Here is a 20,865-nt window from a genome sequence, read left to right as displayed (position 1 = left end):
ATTAAGACTCTCGAAATCTCGAGAGCCTTTGAAACATTTTCAATATCGAGATTCTCGAAATGTTAATACAGAAATTTCGAGACTAGCAGTTGGATTCTAAACGCTCTCTATGGGGTAAAGAATAGATTGCTAGCGCGTAATTTACATACTTATTAAAAAATATAACGATTACAATACCATTTTAACAAATTACAAAAGGGATGGAGAATACCTTAAATAAGGGAATATGGAAGTCTAGGCATTTACAGGGCTTATGACCTGTCATTGGCTGGTTTAAGTGGCCTCTTTACACACCGTGTAACATTCACCATTTTGCCTATATTTGAACATCCATATTTCTTCAATTCTTCCATTTGTTGATTTTAGTGAAGTTAAAGAGCTGAAACCTTTATTGTTTGTGTGGATGTAAGTTTTTTTCCTATGTCCAGTTCCTGGAATATAGATACATTCGTACGGCTGGCCGTCCACGGAATCCGCAGCATTCGCCGCCAACACCATATTTCGAAAGCTTCGATTTTTTCTTTTCAGATTCTCTGTGTACAACACTCCACACCGTACATGAACAATAAGAGAAATGTGTATATCAAGTCTTGTTTGTAGACTAGAGTGACATCACAGTCACGCAAGAGTTAAGAAGATTTTTCCGTTATGTTATTTTAGTTAGGGTCTTACTTATAAATCGGGTATAAAGTTAAGCTTGAGAATAGTGGTGGGATAATGATGGTATAGCAAAAAGTATTACTTACAAACCTCGCATAGAGTTAAACTCGGTTTAAATCTGAAATAGCGACCATAGAAACTTATACCTGCACATTATGTGGTATAACGCTGGAATAAGCACGCGATCTGTCAAAAGTTATATTTTTCGGTAATGAAAATGGATAGATTTTTTTCATTTTTAAACGATTTCGAAGTCCTGCGACCTTCTTCGAGTGATTTTTAATAATTTGTTTTAATAATATCTGAAATGTTATAGGTTTGTATTGTATATGTATTTTATTTAATTGTGTTAAAAAAAAAGAAACACGAATAAACTAAAGAACTCGTTTTAACCTGCTCTTCTTCCCAATTTTGATTTCGTTTTCTAACGGTTTTCTCCATGTTCTCCATTACACTGACAGTAGTCTCGATTTGACTTTGGCGTTTGTTTGTTGTTGTTATAAAAGTTACGGCGCACGCGCACATATCAGTGTTGACTATTTTAAAAAATGAAGCATGAAATAACCTGTGAATTGTTATTCCAAGTAATAAATATTTTTATAAGTAAGCTTTTTTTTATATCGGTTATAAATAGTTGAATCGGGCATAGTTATTTCTTAGTGTAAACCTGGTATAAGGAAATCTAATAAGTAAGGCCCTTAGTTTATTGAGATCTGTTTGGTTATACAGTGATAATTGGTCAATATGTTTTGTATTCATTTTAATTTAAAAAATCAATAAAAGTACGCTATGAGCTATGATGTGATTTATCTACTTCATGCACTATTTTTTCATACGAATTATCGTTGTAACGAATAGTCTCGAAAAGTCTCGAAATTTCTAGACTCAAATTTGTGTCGAGACTGGAAGCCCTACCCTACCAATGCCCTACGCGGGTGATGATTAATATATGTTTATTAGGAACATTGGTATGCATGTGGGGATATGTAAATTTTAAAAAATTAAGAGAGTGGTCCACTGTTGATCCAAATTCTTCTTTAGAGCGGCTGCAGACAAAATGAAAATTGCCGCAATTAAAATCAATCTCCACCGTGGAGTAGTGTTATAAGAAGAATTGTAAATTAACGTGTTCGCAGCCTCCGTGGCGTAATGACTAAGACGCTTGACTCACACATGGAAGGTTTCGGGTTCGATTCCCGGTGAGAACCAAGAAACCAAATGTGACTGTTCTCAAGCCCACGTATTTTGTTCTGTTATCGCCACTGTAATTGGGCCTCCTGGCCTGTTGTAGTGCAAAGAAAAACACGAAACATAAATTCTGTTAAATAAAAAATATGTAAAAATACAAATTTAATAAAATCCGTAACATGACGTTGATATGCGAATATAAATAAATATGTTTCCGTATTACATCTCAAAAATGAATTGTTTTTTTAAATTTTGGTGTGGATAAGCCGATAAGCCACCCCTAAGTCAATCCACTTTTGTCAACGAAAAATTTATACATAAATGTGGGAAATCTGACATAGTAAACAATCAATTTAATATTTTCCTATTTCAAGTATTTGTATTTTACAAGATAGGTAGGTACAAAAAGGTGCCAATTTAACAAGTTTTCCACATAACAACGGCTAAATTCTAATAATATCTTGCTCTAATATTGACTGTGGAATGTTCAGCAAAAGCAGTTTTCCTTCCATTTTTATAGAATTAGATGTTCTCAGCCGAGAAAATTATTTTATTCTCGGTACATTTTTTCCCCAAATCTTCCTCCCACACTTCGAATATAAACTTTTTTCCAAAAGTATTTTTTGTTTATTCGGGTTTGCCTTTAAGGGATGATTTACATTTCATTGCGCTATTTCGGTATCAGGATTTATTTATCGTAACTGTTTTATCTTACCTAACTTTTGATGTTGTAATATCGTTGAAATGTATTTTCATTGAAATCTAAGATGAGATATTTAATTATTCGTTTTCTCGGAAAGAGGTTACCCAATAACATAATTTCTTGCTGCTTTCCATTCCCCGTTCCTTGTTTTTATACTGTTTCTATAGCGTTCTAATCAAGTCAGATAGAACGAGTCGAGGGCGGCAGGTGGCAGGTGATCATATTTACTTCCCCGTACTCGGCTGTATTCTAGTGCCCCGTGTCACGTCACGGAAGATACTTTAGTGACGTCAAAACGAAACTTCCAGAAAGACTTTGTCCACTGAGTGTAGGGAAAAGGTTGGCAATATCGTGATAGTAAAGATTTAAAAAAATATTATTTAACCAAATGCTACGTTATTGATAGGTACGGTATTTTATATAAAACATAATAATTATTTAATGTGCTTAATTTAACAAAAACATTAAAAAGTAATATTGAAATTTGGAAGATATAGTAAATAAGTCCACCTCCAACCAACTTATCGTGATGTAATAATAGGTTGTTAAAAAAAATATTTCGTGTTTTTCAAGTTATTTCAAATGTATTTTTTTATTTGTTCAAATTAACAGAATCAATCCGAATACTGTCCATTATGTTCGATGGTCTTTTTCTATCTTTCTGGTAGAGCCATGATACCATCCTCATAGAACTTCTGTGGTTAGTGGGCAAAAAACTGGGACAAGTGATTTTCACAGTCAATTCTTGAATTCAATTTCTTTCCTTGTAGAGAGTTTTGAAGAGACGGAAACAAATGATAATCTGAAGGCAGAGTCAGGGCTATACGGTGGGTGGGTCAAAACTTCCCAGCCAAGCTCCTCCAGTTTTTGTGAGATGTGTGATAATGACCAAAGATGTGTGTGGTCTCGCGTTGTCCTACTGGAAGAAGACGCCACGGAATTTCGTCAATTTTGGTCGTTTTTTCTTAATTACTTCACTTAGTCTCGTTAGTTGTTGACAGTAGTGATACAAATCGATAGTTTTGCAAGGCTGGAGCAGCTCATAGTGGATGATACTCTCGTGGTCCCACCACACGCATATCATCACCTTCTTATTTGTCAATCTTGGCTTTGCGACTGTTTCTGGAGCTTCTGATCGCTTCTTCTACGACCGTTTCCGCTGCGCATTGTCGAACGTGATCCATTTCTCATCTCTAGTGACTACTTGTTTTAACAGTAGCTTGTTTTTTAACTTTTTCAGCAGCTCATTGTATGTGGAAATTCGGTCCATTATTTTTTTTGCAGTCAGTTCATGCGGCACCCACTTATCGAGCTTCTTGACCAATCCAGCGGAATTCAAATGGTTCGAAACAGTTACGTGACCAATGTTTAACTCCCGAGCAATCTTAAGAGTGGTCGCATGTGGATTTCCATAGACTTTTTCCATTATTTCGTCGACTTTTTCCGTGATGGGCCGCCCAGAACGAGGTGCATCTCTGACATTGAAACCGCTTGAACCATTGTTGTGCTACACGTGTTGTTAGAGCATCGTCACCATAAACTGCAATTTTTTTTTACGGGCCTGCGACGCATTTTTGCCTTTCAAGAAATAAAACTTTAAAATACCACGAATTACCTCGCTCGAAACATTCATTTTCAAAATTGAATAACTATTAAACGATTGATCAAAACGAAGCTCTATTTTCATTAAAAATGTTTTTTGAAATGTCGCCTTTCCAACGCAAGTCTTTTTGTCAAAATCGCTACTGTGTTGCCAGAGAAAATTAAGTTCAACAACGACAACGACAAAATACGAAACTACTTTTTGAACAACCTAATATATTAATTTATAAATACAGCTTCAGCTAGAGCTAAATGTTTTAAGAGTCCAGTCTTCATCATCATACAGATCTATGTTGTCACATCCATCGCATAAAAAATATGACATGCAGCCAACGCATTCCTGGTTGTATTTTGCATTTTCCATACTCATACATACATTCTACCTTAGAGTATATACATATAATACTCTAAGCATTCTACCCACTCAGCTCCGTTTCAGAGTACTCCAAGGTATGCAGTATTATATTAATGATTTGTGCACTGAGTTGTTTTTAACCTTTAATATGGCGTGTTTCAACTTAGACATCTCATAATAGGGAAATATCGTTTATTTTTTTTACATTTTTAAAATAATGAAGGTATATGAAATACTGTCCAGTAAAAAAATTTTTTTTGGGTAATTATTAGTAGCATAAAAAATATTTTTTAATTTGTAATTTTAAATTCAGTTGAAAAACTGTCATTCCATTGGCCACGCCCCTAATACGTCGCGATTCATGTTTTTTGTTCCTGACCATTCAAATTTGTTTAAAACACTGTCGCGAATCTTGACGTCACAACTACCGAGGCCAAACATGTCAGGTTTTTCTAGCAACGTATTTTTATTAACTTTCTTTTTTACATTTATATATGAAAACATTTCTCCACAATATTGATTTCAATTATTTTTTTCATTATTCTAAATCCATTTCATATATTTTTATCGGTATTCGTAGTATCTGATATTTTCCTAATACGTCGTTTATCGTATTTTATTTTACGTTTCTGTACGCCGGCTATTGCTTTTCTCTAAGAAAAATACCAATATTTATAAGCTTCCACTGCAATACTTTAACAACCAATAAATACAAGTTATACACCAAAGATAACCAAATTTATCCGGTTTTTCATCAATAAAACACGTTGCCCGTTTTTTTTTTTAACGTTTTTTGTTCTATCGTTAATATTTATTTATTTATTTATTAACGGACATTGTCCATGTATACAATTTATAAGGTTTAAATATTACAATAAAAGAATAGTTTAAAACATTTGGAGAAAAAAGAAAGAAGCATTGACAAACATAAGGGACATCGAGACAAGATCTGGACTAATATAATGATAGTACGACCTTTTTCTTTCTCCCGATTCTCCATTGTTGCGCGATCTAGAAAATGACACGCGACTTTCCTGCTCTGATCTCTGTCAGCGTTGCCAACCTCTATTAAGCAAAAATCGGTAGATTTCAGTAGATTCATTATCAACCAAATAGCGTAGACGGGGGAAAGGGGTGGCTAGGATTTCTAACCTCTAGATGAATTACCCCTCGAAGGCAGTAATCACGGGGGGAGTGGTGGCCAGAGGTTCCAACCTCTAGATTTATTGTCCAATAAAAACCCGGAGTGGGGTGAGGGGGTAGCAGCTGTTGTCAAAAAATTTAACAATTGTTCAAAAATTCATAGGCAAAACTATTTCTATTTCGTTATTTAATCGTATGTGGAGATATTTAAAAATCGGTAAAATTTCAATGAAATTCGGTAGATACTGCTCCCAAAATCAGTAGATCTACCGAAAAATCAGTGGGGTTGGTAACGCTGGATCTCAGGATAAAACTAGTGCAGGGGGGCATAATTTACACGATGGCGTGTTTAGTAGGCTGGAGTTAAAAATGGCAAATATATTTTTTTTAAATATCATCGACCCTGTATCACTAAACGTTGTTATGGATAAGTAGCTGTTGAAATAGGTATATTTTTTTTACTTATCTTCAGGTGGCGCAGAAAACTTGAAATTATATTTAAAGAAATCGACAAACATACAGCATACACACTACTATATTTCTAAAATAATGGAATTATAAAATCAAAATACTTATAAATTGTTTTGAAAAAAATATTTTTCATTGCTTTATGGTATCAGGTTCGATAATTAGGTGACGTATATTATTTTACGTTTATTCTCTATGTAGATTTCTTTCGAAGATATCAAATGAAGGATTTGGTATTAATTTTTTTATAAAATCGTAAGATTCAATAAGTCCATGTTCTTGTAATTTTCTTAAACTGGACGGTTTGGGTAGGTAGGACGAAATTGCCTTAAGGCAATATACCCGCCCTTTTATGTATATACATTGTATATGTATATAAAGTGTTGAATAAATAAATATGCTGTCTCGAATTTGAGATTAAAGTATAATTTTAGAACTGATTAGCGTACCCGACAGACGTTGTCTTGCCCGAACGTTGGCTTCCCTGCTATTAGCTGGTTTAACAACCGTTTTTCGTAAATTAGGACACACGTTAATTATTTTGGACTTTTTTGAGCTATTTATATACTCATAATAAGGTTTAGTTTTTCTTTTTATCTCCTCATGTGATTGGTTAAAAATCATCATTGTGCTCAAATCAAAATTGTGCAAAAACCACTGCTCGAGTGCCATAATTCAGGGAAAAAATTCAGGAATATGTGTTACTGAAAAAAAATCAGAGCGATTTACTCTTATCCCTCTAAAATTATGACACCCAACCCATGCGCAAAGCGATTCGTAAATCGCCAGCCGTGTTTTGACGGAAGCTTGACAATTAATTCTAAACCAAAAAAAAGAAAGAACTAAGATAGACTAGATCTTATCTCGAGGTTGTAATTTTTTGTGTCCTTGCTTTAATTTAATTTAGCCGCATTTCATTTTATTTGTACACGCAGCACGTGTAATAAAATATGTTTACTATTGTTGGAATGGGCTGTATAAGTCCATCAATAAATAAATAATAATAAAAGAAAAAGGACTGTGCCGTGAAAGCGTGCAAAAACTGTCAAGATAAAAGGAAAAAGACTTTTCATTGATAAGTAGGTATCTAGGTACTTGTTTATTATTGAATTTCAGAACTAAATTTTTTTAGTATTCAAATAATGAATTTAATTAGGTAACTAGATACTTGTTTCTGGTTGAATTCCAAAGCATAAAACAATTTATTTTAGAATATAGAATTATTTTTGCAAATGTCAAACTCTGCGCTACTTACCAACAGTGGTGCATTTTGTGTAAGAATCTGTTTTTCAAAAATGTGTAAAATGTCAGTTAAAATTATTTAAGCATTTCTCAAAATCCAGTAAAAATAAGTTAATATGTAGAAATTAAGAAATCGTAAGGAAATTAATCAATTCAGTATCCATTAAAAAGTATTAATGTTTGTAAACGTTAAAATATAAACATTTCTAATAAACAAAAAACAACATTCTCCATTTTTCTTAGAATATGCATTTCAGTCATATTCATATTCGCTCCCAAATTTCGAACATGTCGAAGATATTATTATGTACAAACCTAATTTACGTAAATTAGATTATTTTGCGAAAAATAGCATGTTAATTGGTCCAATAGTTATTGAGACAAACATACATATATTCATTTATATATATATATATATATATTAAAACCATTAAAAACATTGATTAATATTTTTTATTAAAAAATAATAAAATACAACCTGAACCTGAATTTTTGGTTTTGGATGTAATTATTACACGATTTTACTAAAAATAATCATGATTTTTTTATATTTTAAAAATTTACGTTACTTTCGACTTGGGGTGACGTTTTTTCTTCCGAGTCGCAAGCGAGTTAGCAGTCGCTCAAGGCATCCGTAGAAGCCACTGTATAGTCTAAGGCTGTGGCCAGGGTAGAGGCCCAGCGCGGTAGCGACAGCGGGCGCGAAATTTCAAACTTACGAAAACGTATGAAAAACGCCACACATGGCCATGGTAGAAGGCCTGTGGCGGGCGCGAAAAATGAATTTTCGAGGCCTAAAAGCGAGCGATTTTACCATACAATTCTAATCGCTCGTTGCCGCCGGTTCCTCGGGCCTAGCTAGCGACCAGCAAATAACCTACCTTTGTATGGTCCCGTGGTAAAACCAAACGAATTTGATCTCACCGCCTGGCCTTTCGAGCGAAAATTCGAAAAAATAAACAACAGCAAAGCAATAAAAAACTTCGATATGGAAGAGCAAACATCTCCAGTAATAAATAAATTGTGCAGTGAAATCAACATATGTATTTTTAAAATTATAATACAAAATAAAGGAGAGAGTTGTAGCGCGTAAATAAAAAAAAAGTATTTATAGGACTGAGATTGTTTTTAGACTTTGATTGTTTGAAAATATGTTAGTACGTTTAGTTAACATAAAAAAAAGTTTTTCTACTTAAATTCTTCTTCTAGTGCCTTGCCGGGTCCCCCCGACGTTGGCGATCACTACAGCGAAAGCATATGTATCTGTCTTGCGCTACGTTTATATTTCGCAGCCAGGACGACTGCTTATTGATGTACTCGCCGTAGTGATTCCTGGGAAAAGATGACCAGAGTGGTTTCCCGTTGCCTTCTCTGATGGATTTTTCTGTCGGGGTTACCTTCCCTTAGCTGGTTGGTTTTGGTTTTGAGGCGCTAAAAACTCGCCTTTCATCCTCTCGTTATCTACTGTGATCACACCGCTATGAGTATGATCCCATTGCCCAGGGTTCGCGACGTGGACGCTAACGAGTTGGACTAGTCGGTAGTGTTGCCGATGGAATGCAACTCGGCGTTTGCAGCATTTTATAGAATCGCATCCTCCAGCAAGATGAGACTCACTGCGACCCTACTGACAGTTCGAACCTCTTTAGTTAAATAATGTTATATTTTATAGTTAATATTTAAAGCATTAACTTTGTGGTCAAACATTTTATTAAATGTTAGTAAATAATTGTATAATATCACTCAACGATTTTTCTATTTTTACCGGTTTTATTATGTTTTTTTTAATACGTCATTTACTACGTTTTTGCTATGATTTTTAATATGTATTTTACTACGCATTTTTAAATTTTTTTTTATTTGTAAATTTATTTATAAACCCTTACGGATTATTACATTCATTTTACAAAAAATAAAATAAACATTTTTCATTCATACTCTGTTGTTCAAAATAATATTTTTACATCTTTTGAAAAGTTTGTCAGAGTCTTTTTTTTTTAATTCGCTTTTTATTATTCTCTTTTTTGCTTTGTTTTTCGATGTGTTTTACTACGTTTTTTTACTACGTATTTTACTGTGTGGCGTTTTTCATAAGTTTTCGTATGTTTGAAAATTTCGCGCCCGCTGTCGCTACCGCACTAGGCCCGCACTCTGGACGCGCCCTAAGACTCCAGCTGTAGGTAGTAGGTAGTCGGTATTCGGTATTCGGTACCATCACACGTCACACGTCACGGCACAGGGCAATTAAAATGTCCGAACGTTCATTGAACCACCAGCGCTTCTCTACTCGACATGTCTGTCAGGAAGTAAACAAACAAACCAATTATTGTCACCGCGATTCCATTTAGAATATCTATCAGCGAACGAGCGATCATCCGTAGATTCGGCTTTTTCCATGTCAGCGTTAGCGGAGTCGTCGCGATTGTTTTGCAAAGCTGATGTTTAAGATAATCCTCGCAGATAACCAAATTGCCGCCAAAAAACGAACAGTTTTGCCCTGAACTAAAAATATTATCCGTATTAAAGAATATAAAGATATCAGAGCTATTTTTTTTTTTAATATTTGAATACGGTGTCATAAATGTAAATTTACTACCAATTTTATATGTGGATGTTTACTAATTCAATTTTGATTTAAAAAATAATCAATGAAGTAATTTATACTAACGAATTTAAAACTATCATCACCCAAAAAAATTAAAACCGTACATTATATTTTGAATCGGCATTCACTTTGTGGAATAAAACCAATTAATTTGAATTAAACACAGTTTATATCTACACGCCCTGTAGATGGATAGATCTGTGCTTTCCGAAACTATAATGGGCTTCAAAACAGATTCAAGTGGTCTCATAATAAAGTATTTAGTTTAAGAAGAAGTATAAAAATAAAAAATATTAAGGCGTTTCCTAATATGTTGGTGAAATAATAATAATAATAAAAAAATATATATAATTCAATCAGACGAATCTCACCCGCATTAATAAAGTATTCAACTCTTTAACTTCACAAATATCAACAGATGGGAAAATTAAAGGAATAAAGATATTCAAATACAGGCAGAATGGAGAATGTTACACAGTGTGTAAATTGGCCTCTTAAATCAGCCAACGATAGGTCATAAGCCCTGTATATTCCTAGACTTTTATATTACCTTCTTTAAAATATTCTCCATCTCTTTTGTAATCTGTTAATATTAACTGCTTCCTAGGAGGTTGAATCCAGTCCTTGTCTACAAAAATATTATTTAAAGACACACTCAAAATATTATTTATTATTCTTGCGTACATTTTTTCTTCGCAATTCTGTATTTCCAAATATTAAAATCAATCAGACTATTTTCACGAAGTCGAAAAGATTCGTTTTGGAAAATTTTGTAAAATTTTGTGCTAAGCGGGGCTTCGATCCGTTAACCTTCCTACACAAGGGCTCGCTCTTTCAAGTAAATAAGCGTAAACCTAACGGTCGACGTGTACTAAAATTAATTAATTATCTACCCAACTTATACGAGTGTTAGGTATCTGTGCTGAGAGACTAGATGAAGGCTTAGATGTTTTCGTCTATTTCCTGCCAACTCCCGCGGCAGACGGCAGGCTGTAGAGAACATTCTAGAATCGATCAATCCGATGTTCCCGAAGGCTCTGCGTTCTGCAGTGCGGAATGCGGAATGCGAGAGGCTGCACCCGCGCCCCTTCCCCCGCCGCCGGCGCACGAGGGTTGAAGTAATGGAGGACTATTACCGTATTTAATTAATTATTCAAACGATTAAGAAAATTTGCAATTCGGCTTTCTAGAACAAAAGGCTGTTGAAGTAATTTCAATTCATTTCCTTCAATTGATAAATGAATTTGTAGTGTCTAGAGTCGATTATTGTAATGGTATCTACGCAGGTCTACCAATGAATAAAATGACTCGCCTACAGTCTGTATTGAATGCCCCAGCGAGACTTATTTTTGGAATCGACAAGTTCAGTCATATCACTCCACTACTTCCGGAGTTGCACTGGCTACGTTTTCCACAGAGGGCGGAATACAGACTGTTGGCTTATGTATAAGTCACTGCACAACTCTGCTCCAGAATATCTAAGGGAACTTTGCATTCCCGGTGAACTAGCTGACAGACGTCTTACACTAGATCAGCTACATCTACGTCGAGAGGAAAAGTTATTATACTTATAGTGGAAGTGATGTTTCGGAAAAAACTAAAAACCCACTTGTTCTCAAAATCATTTGAATAAATCCGTAGCAAGTGATAACAAAGTAAATAATTGTCTTAAATTACAAATTAAAAAAGCTAAAATTTAATTTATTTCTTTATATATATATTTTATTTTACGATTTTTTAATTTTTTATATATTTTTTTCATTTATAAATCATAAAACACAAAGTATTTTACAAGTATGATACGTTAAATTACATTCCCAGGAGTTACAACAACTCAATTCGGGACATAAATAATAATAACATTTAAAAAATTACCACATATTGAGAACAACAAAGAAACAAAGCAAGTAAAAAAAGCAAGCAAAAAATAACTAAATATAGCACAACAGTATATACGCCAAAAACCTTTTCTTACTCAAGCAGAATAAATTTATAAAAAAACGCTTTTAAGAATAAAAAAAAGTAGTAATCTACTAAGGGAGATAAGGTCATTAACATCACATGCCATGCAGATGATAGTGCAGCCATAGTGATGATGAGAACATATCCATCTCAGTTAGTAAACATCTGGATGCCTACAAAATGTCGTATAGTACAATGAACACTTGATTATTTAAAACAAAATTCGGATACACAAAACGATCAATAGTGTATATAATGGAGGCGAGGATAGATAGAGAGAAAATAAAAAATACGAAAAACCAGGTAGAAAAACTAAATAGAATAACCAAATAATAATAATCACTTTCTAACGCGTCTTTGAGGTATTATTTTACGAAAATTGCGCTGTATAAGTTATTCATAATTATAATAATTCACACAAAAATGACACTTTATTCGTTTTAATCGCGCGTTAGTTATTATGACGATCTACACGCATGTTAAATATCCTAATTATTATAAAAAATATACTAAAAAACGAGTAATGTTAATGTAACGTATATTATTGAAATAATACTTAGCGTCCCGATACAGGAATCTACTAAAGAAATATTACACTAATCACAGCTTATGACACCAAAACAATTGTAAGCTAAAACGATTCTCACGCATTCAAAAACTACTCATATGAGTGTACGTCATGTATCCAACAATCTAACGACCCACATAACCCCAACAATACACCTCATCCAATCATATGACCACAAGATCCTCGACACAAAGACAACTACAAGAAATACGAACTTCCATTACTTTCGATTAAAGGGACTTTTAGTAATATGCAATTAAATTCTATAACCTACTTACACTGTCAATTAAAACAATAAGTAACGAGAAAATATTATTGAAAGCTATAAAAGTGGATAGTGGATGTAGGTAGAAGTAAAATGGATTGTCATTCGTTCAAACCAATTTTGAAATATCTGCTCCATTTCAGTACAAGTAAATGCATATCTTTCGTAATTTAAAAAATATATAAGTATACAGAGAAAATAATCTAAAATGTATAACACTATTTCAAACCAGCAAAAGTATGATTTTAAACTACATTTGCAACTCAACTCATGATTTTTATAAAAATAAAGTTGATAAACTACAGAATGACATCATAACCAAAACAAATTTTTTTGGAGGTTGCTTTCTTTGCTTCCAATGCCCTCAATTATCTTGTACCTTACCTACTGTGCATTCTGATCAATTTTTTTTGTTGCTCTGAAAATACGTTATTTAGTAAAATGTTATGTCGTTAATAGAAATCAAATCAAAAGAAACATATATTCAAATTATTTTTGTTGATGGTGAAGAAATAAATAAATAAATGTGCAGTTCTACCCTAATTATTGAGGAACTTCAGCCCTACGGGAAATTGGATTCAAAAAATGTTTTCTTACGCGCGGTAAATATTAGAGCATTAAATTATACGGCAAAGTTTCTTGAAAATGTGCGAAAAAATATTTTAATAAAAACGAACTACTTTGAACGACGTCACTAGTTCATATGAATCAACCAATGATAAGAGAGTTGTGGAAGATTTCCGGTTTACTTTTCGTCAATGGACCAATCGGCAGAACTGACCGAGAAGAAGTGGAAGAGAACTTGAGACGTCACACGCGGACTAATTTCAGAAATAAAAAATCATAGCGCTGATAATACGATACATAAAAAGATTTTTTTTTTTAAGGCTTAGTTAATAGTTAATAGTCTACTGACAAATAAATACAACCACTGAACTTCATGGCGTTAAAACTGTATTCTCGTTTTCCCCTTTTTACTGTCTACAAATCGGAAACTGTGGATGGTGTCTTTAACCCGAGCTGAACGGCGAGGAATGCAGCTTTATGAAGCTTTGAATGTAATTTTACAGTTCATTGAATGCATTCCTCGATATAGATATATAGACTTCTGACTGGGATACGAGACGAGTACGGAGTACGATGTATGTTCCTGACTACATTACCGGTACTTGCTTACTACTAACTACTTACCCACATTCGCCTCACTCTCGGTGACAATACAATAGGGAGGGAAATAAATAACATTTCGACAAAACAGTATTTTCAGTATATTTCTCTTGTTGCTTTTAGATAACAACAGTATCCGGAACGTCCTGAAATGTCGCCTTTGTCGAATTGAGCAAATACTTCTCAAGAAATCTACCAAAGATGGAAGAGGACGACATTGTCATACCGCTAAAACAGTACAAGAAAATTCCTATATTCGTTGTCGAAGATCACAATGAAGTTTTGCCTTTTATATACAGGTGCATCGGCTCTAAACATTTACCAGTTTATAACAATACGATTGTTCATCTGGACTCACACCCTGATCTCCTCGTATCTCGTGACTTGACTGCAGAAGTGGCTAGCAAAAAGACCGAACTCTTCGATTCTTTGAGCATAGAGAACTGGATACTACCCGCGGCGTTCCAGGGACACCTAACCAAAATAGTTTGGATAAAACCCCCCTGGGCGAAGCAGATCGAAGACGGCGTTAGAAATTTTAGCATTGGTAAAAACGTCGATGGAAAAATAAGGGTAGATAGTATGGAATCTTATTTTCTCACTGACGGTCTTTACTGTCCGGCTGATATATTAACTAGTAAAAGAGACGTCACCCTGTCCGTGCATACTCTGGGACTATACGAAGAAGATGATGACGAAGAAATAGAAGAATCTCAATCGGCAGGAGAAGTAGCTGGGAGTATCGTGAACAACTTAAAAGTGCTTCAAGAATATATCCTCGATATCGACCTAGATTTTTTCAGTACTATGAATCCGTTCAGGGATCTGCACGAGAAGAGTAACTTGTACGAGAGACTCAAGGAGCTGTATAGTTTTGCGTTGCCCGCTGTCCCTACAGTGTCGGGGTTAATGGAGGCCACGGTGCGTAGGGAGGCGCAGCTGGAACACCTGGGGGCGCTCTTCCAGCACTTGGAGGAGCACCGCAATCTCGGGGACTGGCCTGGAGAGAGGGATCATATCTACAGAGAGGTAAGTGTATCTTGTTCTGTGGAACGCAACAATTTGAGCGTGAGAGAAACTATACAGGATGTTCATTAAACCATGTCACATCCGAAACCGCGTTGATCAGTATAAGCAAGACGACATATTGGCACATTAAAATATTTTTTTAGAACAAATACAATTTAAAAAAATAAAATACTAAAAAAAGCAAATGGTTGCTTACTTCTGCAGGGGAGAAACATAGAGGGGGAGGGGGGAATCTGATACTGCGCCGCGCTCCCCTCACTTCTCCCCTGCAGAAGTAAGCAACCATTTGTTTTTTTTTTATTTTTTATTTCTTTGTTCTAAGTATATTTTTAAATATGCTAATATGTCTTCTTGCCCATACTGATCATTGTGGTTTAGGATGTGACAGGGTTTAAAGAACACCCTGTATTATGTCCATTTCCAGAATTCATTACGTTGATGTTTTCCTCTTTTAAATCTCAATGCATACAGCTTCAATCGCTATTACAATTGTTTTTTCTTCTATTAATTATGTTCTGTGACTTGAATTATAAAAATAAAACTTTTATTTTATCGGTTGGTTGGAAGGAATTGCCATTTGGCAATAAGCCCGCCAATGTACAAACAACATTATGTACAAAAAGTTAAATAAAATATATAAAAAAAACAATAATTTCGTATCAATTATGTGTTAGGTTTATCGTGGGATCCTATTTGGTGTCTCTTTACGATATATTTATCACTTTTCAGGTCCATCTTTCTCTTTCTCTCCATGTTTATTAAGTACGTCCGCCTTCGTTTTTTGCTCGTTACATTTTTATATTCGTGAGATATGTTTGATGACCACATATGGTGCCGGTAGTAATGCATATTCGGTTTTACGATGGTATTTATTCCGCCACTTCCTTTATCAAATCTAAATAAAGTAAATGCATTCTCGCTGACGGCGAGAAGGCAAAAATGATTTACGAGTGAAGTTTGAGACGACCGAAACTATTAGTGTGTGAAAATCTGTGTAGCTTGATATCGACAATACCAATCATTCTGATTGTATATAATCATTTTCTAACGGGCTAACTGTGGTGAAAAATGAGTTCTCGGTAAATCTGACCCGTTGGAAGGATTAAGATTACTGCCAAATAAATTGTCTTTTGAAATGATTTTGGAGTTAATCAATACTTTTTTACAATCTTCTTACGTTTCAACCACTTTTGACCCCCTTTCAACAATGTACACAATTACCTACATAAAAAAAAACAGTACAGCTATAAACCGAAAGTCCTGGCCAGTCCACATGTCCACTAGTTTTGGCCCAAAACCGTATTTATTTGCGTTTATAACTTGATGCCTCTTTTTTTCTATACGTATTCGTGTGAGGTATATTATGACGAAAATCCGATATTACACTCCCCCTTGCCTTGATTGAACGTAATTATGCAGAAAGCAGCCAGTCCACAGTTTTGAAAAAATGTGATTTATTTATTTATTTTTTATTTTCTTCTATTCAGGAAACATACGGTACATTTACAAAGTTTAATATTTTACACAATTAGACTTAATTCTAATGGACCAGTAAAGTTTCCATATTATAAAGCAATTATATGTAAGGTTAATTATGAAAGTATAAAAAAGATAAGGAAAAAGAAAAACATAAATGAAAGTTGTTTAAAAATTAAAATTTAAGTGAAAAAAAGATATTTTAAAGTTTGTAGTTTGTAGTGAGTATTTACAAATGGAAATAATATTAAAGATGAAGAAAATTTGTAAGAGTAATTAAAAATTAAGAATTGAAATAAAGAATGAAAAACATGCTCAGATGTAAAAATAAAATAAAATAGTAATAACATTTTTTTAAAAAAGGAAAAACATAAATATTCACATATTTATGTTAAGGGATTCAAAGAAACGATGAGAAGAATCTTTAAGTGAAATATAAGACAATAAATTTAGGTCAATTTAAAAAACATCTTCAAAATTAATGACACATTATAGTAAGAGCAGCAATATATTGATTTTATTTACATATATAATATAAGTAATTAAAAGTAGTTTAAAAGTATAAAAACATGCCAATGCAGCAAAGAAAAAAGAAAAAATAAAGAAGGAATAACAAGTGTAGCAAGTAATCTTTAAAATTTGAAAAAGCAATATAAGGAGAAGATTTTAAACCGAGAGAAGTCGATAAAATTTTATTAAAGCGATTTTAGTAGTAATACAAATTTCAAAAGAGAAATTTGATATTATGTGATATTAGCGTTATCGGGTGCAGTAAGGTCGATCCTATGTTCTGCTTAAAACAGCCAGGCCACTTTCATACAAAAAAATTATCATCTTCTGAAAACAGTGCCAATCACAAAAACGTCATTTCTCGATTTGCGGAAAACACCCACAGCGCTAGAAAAATCTTACGGTTCCGCAAAAATCATTAAAACTGGTCAAATACGTAATAAGATTCTTGTTTGGAATACAAAAAAACTATTGTATTCATTGTTCATCATTTGTCAGAGTCTAAAACAGTGATTCCCAAAGTGGTCTTTATCGACCCCCAGGGGTCTATGACAACATGCAAGGGGTCTCGTCAACGAAAAAAAATTTGGGGGTCCATGAAATGAAAATGGGGGTCCACGATAGTGGATCTGAACATACACTGATAGTACCTATTTACTTATATAAAGACATATACTATCTTATAATATAAAGACATGTACATTATTTATAAAAGTACCTATGAAGTAAAAAAAAAATTATATATGTTTATAAAATTGTGTAAGTTGAGGATGTAGGCATTTGCTTTGTGATGTTCTAGAATTTTATGTGACATTATGCATATTTAATGTGACAAAATTGACGCCAGATGTTAATAATTTATTATTAAATCATCAGGTTCATCCTTCCCACTAAAAACATTTACTTATTGCTTGGTTTATTTTATGTTACGTTTATTTTAAATAACGGATATAAATTTTATTTTAAGTAGTTTTAATTTAAATTCAATTCATAAATGTATAAAACTTAACATTTGTTTTAACTTTTTAACACTAAACTTCACTACAGTTAGAAATTTATGAAAAATCAATATCAGGTAAGTAGGGGGTCTACCAAAAACCGAAAAACATGGCAGGGGGTCTACGACACAAAAAAGTTTGGGAACCTCTGGTCTAAAACATTCCAACTGTTGTGTTGATTTGATTATTCACTCTTTTCACAAAGGTGCCATTATTCAATTCAATTCAATTTATTATCTCAGTTTCATTTTTCTACGGCTGGCTGCTTTCTGCATAACTACGTTCAATTCATCCTCTACCCTCTTCGTCACTTTCCTTATGTTTCCTTCCCACTATCTCCTTGTTTTGTCGCTATTTCTTTTCTTTTAATTTTTGTTAAGAAAATTGTTTTAATTGTTTTTTAAGTTCAAGATAAATACTTGAGTTCTTTTTATTTACTGAAATATTTAAATTTTCAGACCATCTCCTAAAAGTCAAAAATAACTTGTGCTAGAAAAATGGAAATCGAGTTGTAGTATGTAGTAGAGTGGAATTTGAACTGCAGTCCGCAATACTATCACGGGACCACGACCTGGTTCTTATTATTAATAATTACTTTCAATTTAATGTTTCTGTGTTGTTTAAAACATCGTTTTATTTTGTAAAACTATGTGATTATTTATTTATTTTTATTTGGGAAAAAAACAACAGTTTTTACATATATTGTGTACAGAAAATAAGAATATATACAGGGTGTTCTTTAAACCTTGTCACATCCGAAACCACCATGATCAGTATGAGCAAGAAGACATATTGGCACATTAAAATATGTTTTTAGAACGAATTAATTTAAATTTGAAAAATATCAAAAAAAGCAAATGGTTGCTTACTTCTGCAGGGGTTAAACGAGCAGGGGGAAGGGGGGAGTCTGACACTGCGCCGCGCTCCCCTCACTTCTCCCCTGCAGAAATAAGCAACCATTCGTTTTTTTTAATATTAAAAAAAAAAAAATTCTTTGTTCTAAATATTTTTTTTAATATGCTTATATATCTTCTTGCCCATACTGATCATCGTGGTTTCGGATGTGACAGGGTTTAAAGAACATTATGTATAAACGAAAATTGTGAAAACAGTTCAAATAAATTTTCCACAGTGGTGTAAGCTATTGATTAAGTACATTATCGGTATCAAAATAAAAGCAATTTAACAATTAAGAAATAAAAGGCACTTAGAAGTTGCAAATAAAATAAAAATACATATATCTTTATACAATAATAAAAATAAAGTAAATAAAACAAGATAAATTTAAAGAATAAGAAAAGAAAAGAAAAGAAAAGATAAACACAATTGAACGTAGTTATGCAGAAAGCAGCCAGCCATAGAAAAGTGAAACTGAGATAATAGCACCTTTGTGAAAATAGTGAATAAACAAATCTCCACAACAGTTGGAATGTTTTTGACTTTAACAAATGATAAAAAAGGAATGTGTTAGTTTTTTTTTTACATTACAAACAAGAATTTTATTATGTATTTGACCAGCTTTCATAAATTTTCGATTCGTTAAGATTTTCTGGCGCTGTAGGTGTTTTCTGCAAATTGGGAAATACCGTTTTTGTGATTGATACCATTTTCAGAAGGTAATTAAAACAACTTTTTGTATAAAAGCAGCCTGGCTGTTTTTAGCAGAACATAGAATTGACCTTACTGCACCCGATAACATTAATATCTCAGTTTTTCAAAATTGTGGACTGGCTGCTTTCTGCATACCTACGTTCAATTACAATTACATGTAATTGGATGGCAGACCCTACTGTGTATTTTATTTTTCTTTCTCTAAGTATAAGCATTGTAACCTGTAAATCTGTTCGTATTCAAAATAAAATAAACATAAAATGACTCGCATCACTTCTTCCTTTCTCTCTAGGAGTCTTCTTTATTTACTCGTGTTTCTGCTGCAGGTGTGCGAGCTGATGCGCGCCGTCCGCCGGCACTACGCAGACCGGGAGGTGAGCTGGCTCGCGGTGCACGACGCGGGCTGCACGTGCGACGACACGGAGCTCCCCCACCACGTGGCGGGGGCGCGCGCCCTGGCGGGCTCCGTGAGGGGGCCCTTCCGGCGCCTGCTGGCGGCGCTGCCCCCGCCCACGGCCGTCACCATCTCCAGGTCCTCCGAGGATGACTACTGCCCCGCGGAGCAGGTGGAGGACATTCAGGCCATGGTGCTGGACGAGCTGAAGAACGCCTTCAACACCGATAATCCTACCTTGCAGTATTTGATGAACGATGACGATTAAATCGGTTCATTTTAATTCACTCGATTGCCACTGAGTGATACCTTATTTCATCTTTACTTTTCAATTTAGGTTTAAGAATAAACTTTCATTTTTTTAAATAATTTTATTTCATTATTTACAATCCTTACGAGAATGCCGGTCTTTACATTCATCAGACAGATATCTCAACAAAGATTGAGAAATTCTGTACGAAGGATAAGTACATATAATGTAAGGAGTATATGGGTTTAGATAACCAATGGTCTTGTTATTCGCTTTACACAATTGTTACATTCACAACTCTGTCCGTGTAAAAACAATTATACTATACACTAGTCTACAATTTATTTCCTAATTTATTTTAATTCTGAATTTTATAAAATACTAGCAGACCTGACAGACGTTGTCCTGCCAGAACGTTGGCCTGTCTTGGAAAAAGTATTTTTATTGATAAGCAGGTACCTAGGTACTTGTTAATGATTGAATTCCAAAACTAAAAATAATTCAATAAAATAAAATAAATTAAACAACTTTGTTTTTAACCACTAATTTTTATTTTTCACCGACCGGTTTCAAAGCAAACAAGCTTCTTCGTCAAGGTTTACGTAGTTAAAAACAAAGTTGTTTTATTTATTTTATTATAATGATAAACTACAAAAATAGTGCTTCAAA

At 33.8% G+C, this 20,865-nt stretch overlaps 1 protein-coding gene across 1 annotated transcript in view; it reads left to right on the top strand.

Annotated features, from left to right (window-relative positions):
* MESR6 (misexpression suppressor of ras 6) overlaps window positions 1-20,312 on the top strand; it is a 50,459-nt gene extending 30,147 nt beyond the window's left edge. The window contains exons 2-3 of the mRNA XM_088228093.1: window positions 14,052-14,957; window positions 19,879-20,312. Coding sequence (XP_088084219.1) covers window positions 14,130-14,957; window positions 19,879-20,214 — 1,164 coding nt within the window. The 5' untranslated portion in view covers window positions 14,052-14,129 and the 3' untranslated portion in view covers window positions 20,215-20,312. The remainder of the gene's footprint in view (window positions 1-14,051; window positions 14,958-19,878) is intronic.
* The last annotated feature ends 553 nt before the right edge of the window (window positions 20,313-20,865 follow it).

The sequence above is a fragment of the Micrasema longulum genome, unplaced genomic scaffold (assembly GCF_059751315.1).
Source record: "Micrasema longulum isolate JH-2025_06_02 unplaced genomic scaffold, ASM5975131v1 h1tg000561l, whole genome shotgun sequence".
NCBI classification, from domain to species: domain Eukaryota; kingdom Metazoa; phylum Arthropoda; class Insecta; order Trichoptera; family Brachycentridae; genus Micrasema; species Micrasema longulum.
Note: the sequence above shows the minus strand (reverse complement) of the source record. Positions and strands in the feature narration are given on the sequence as shown.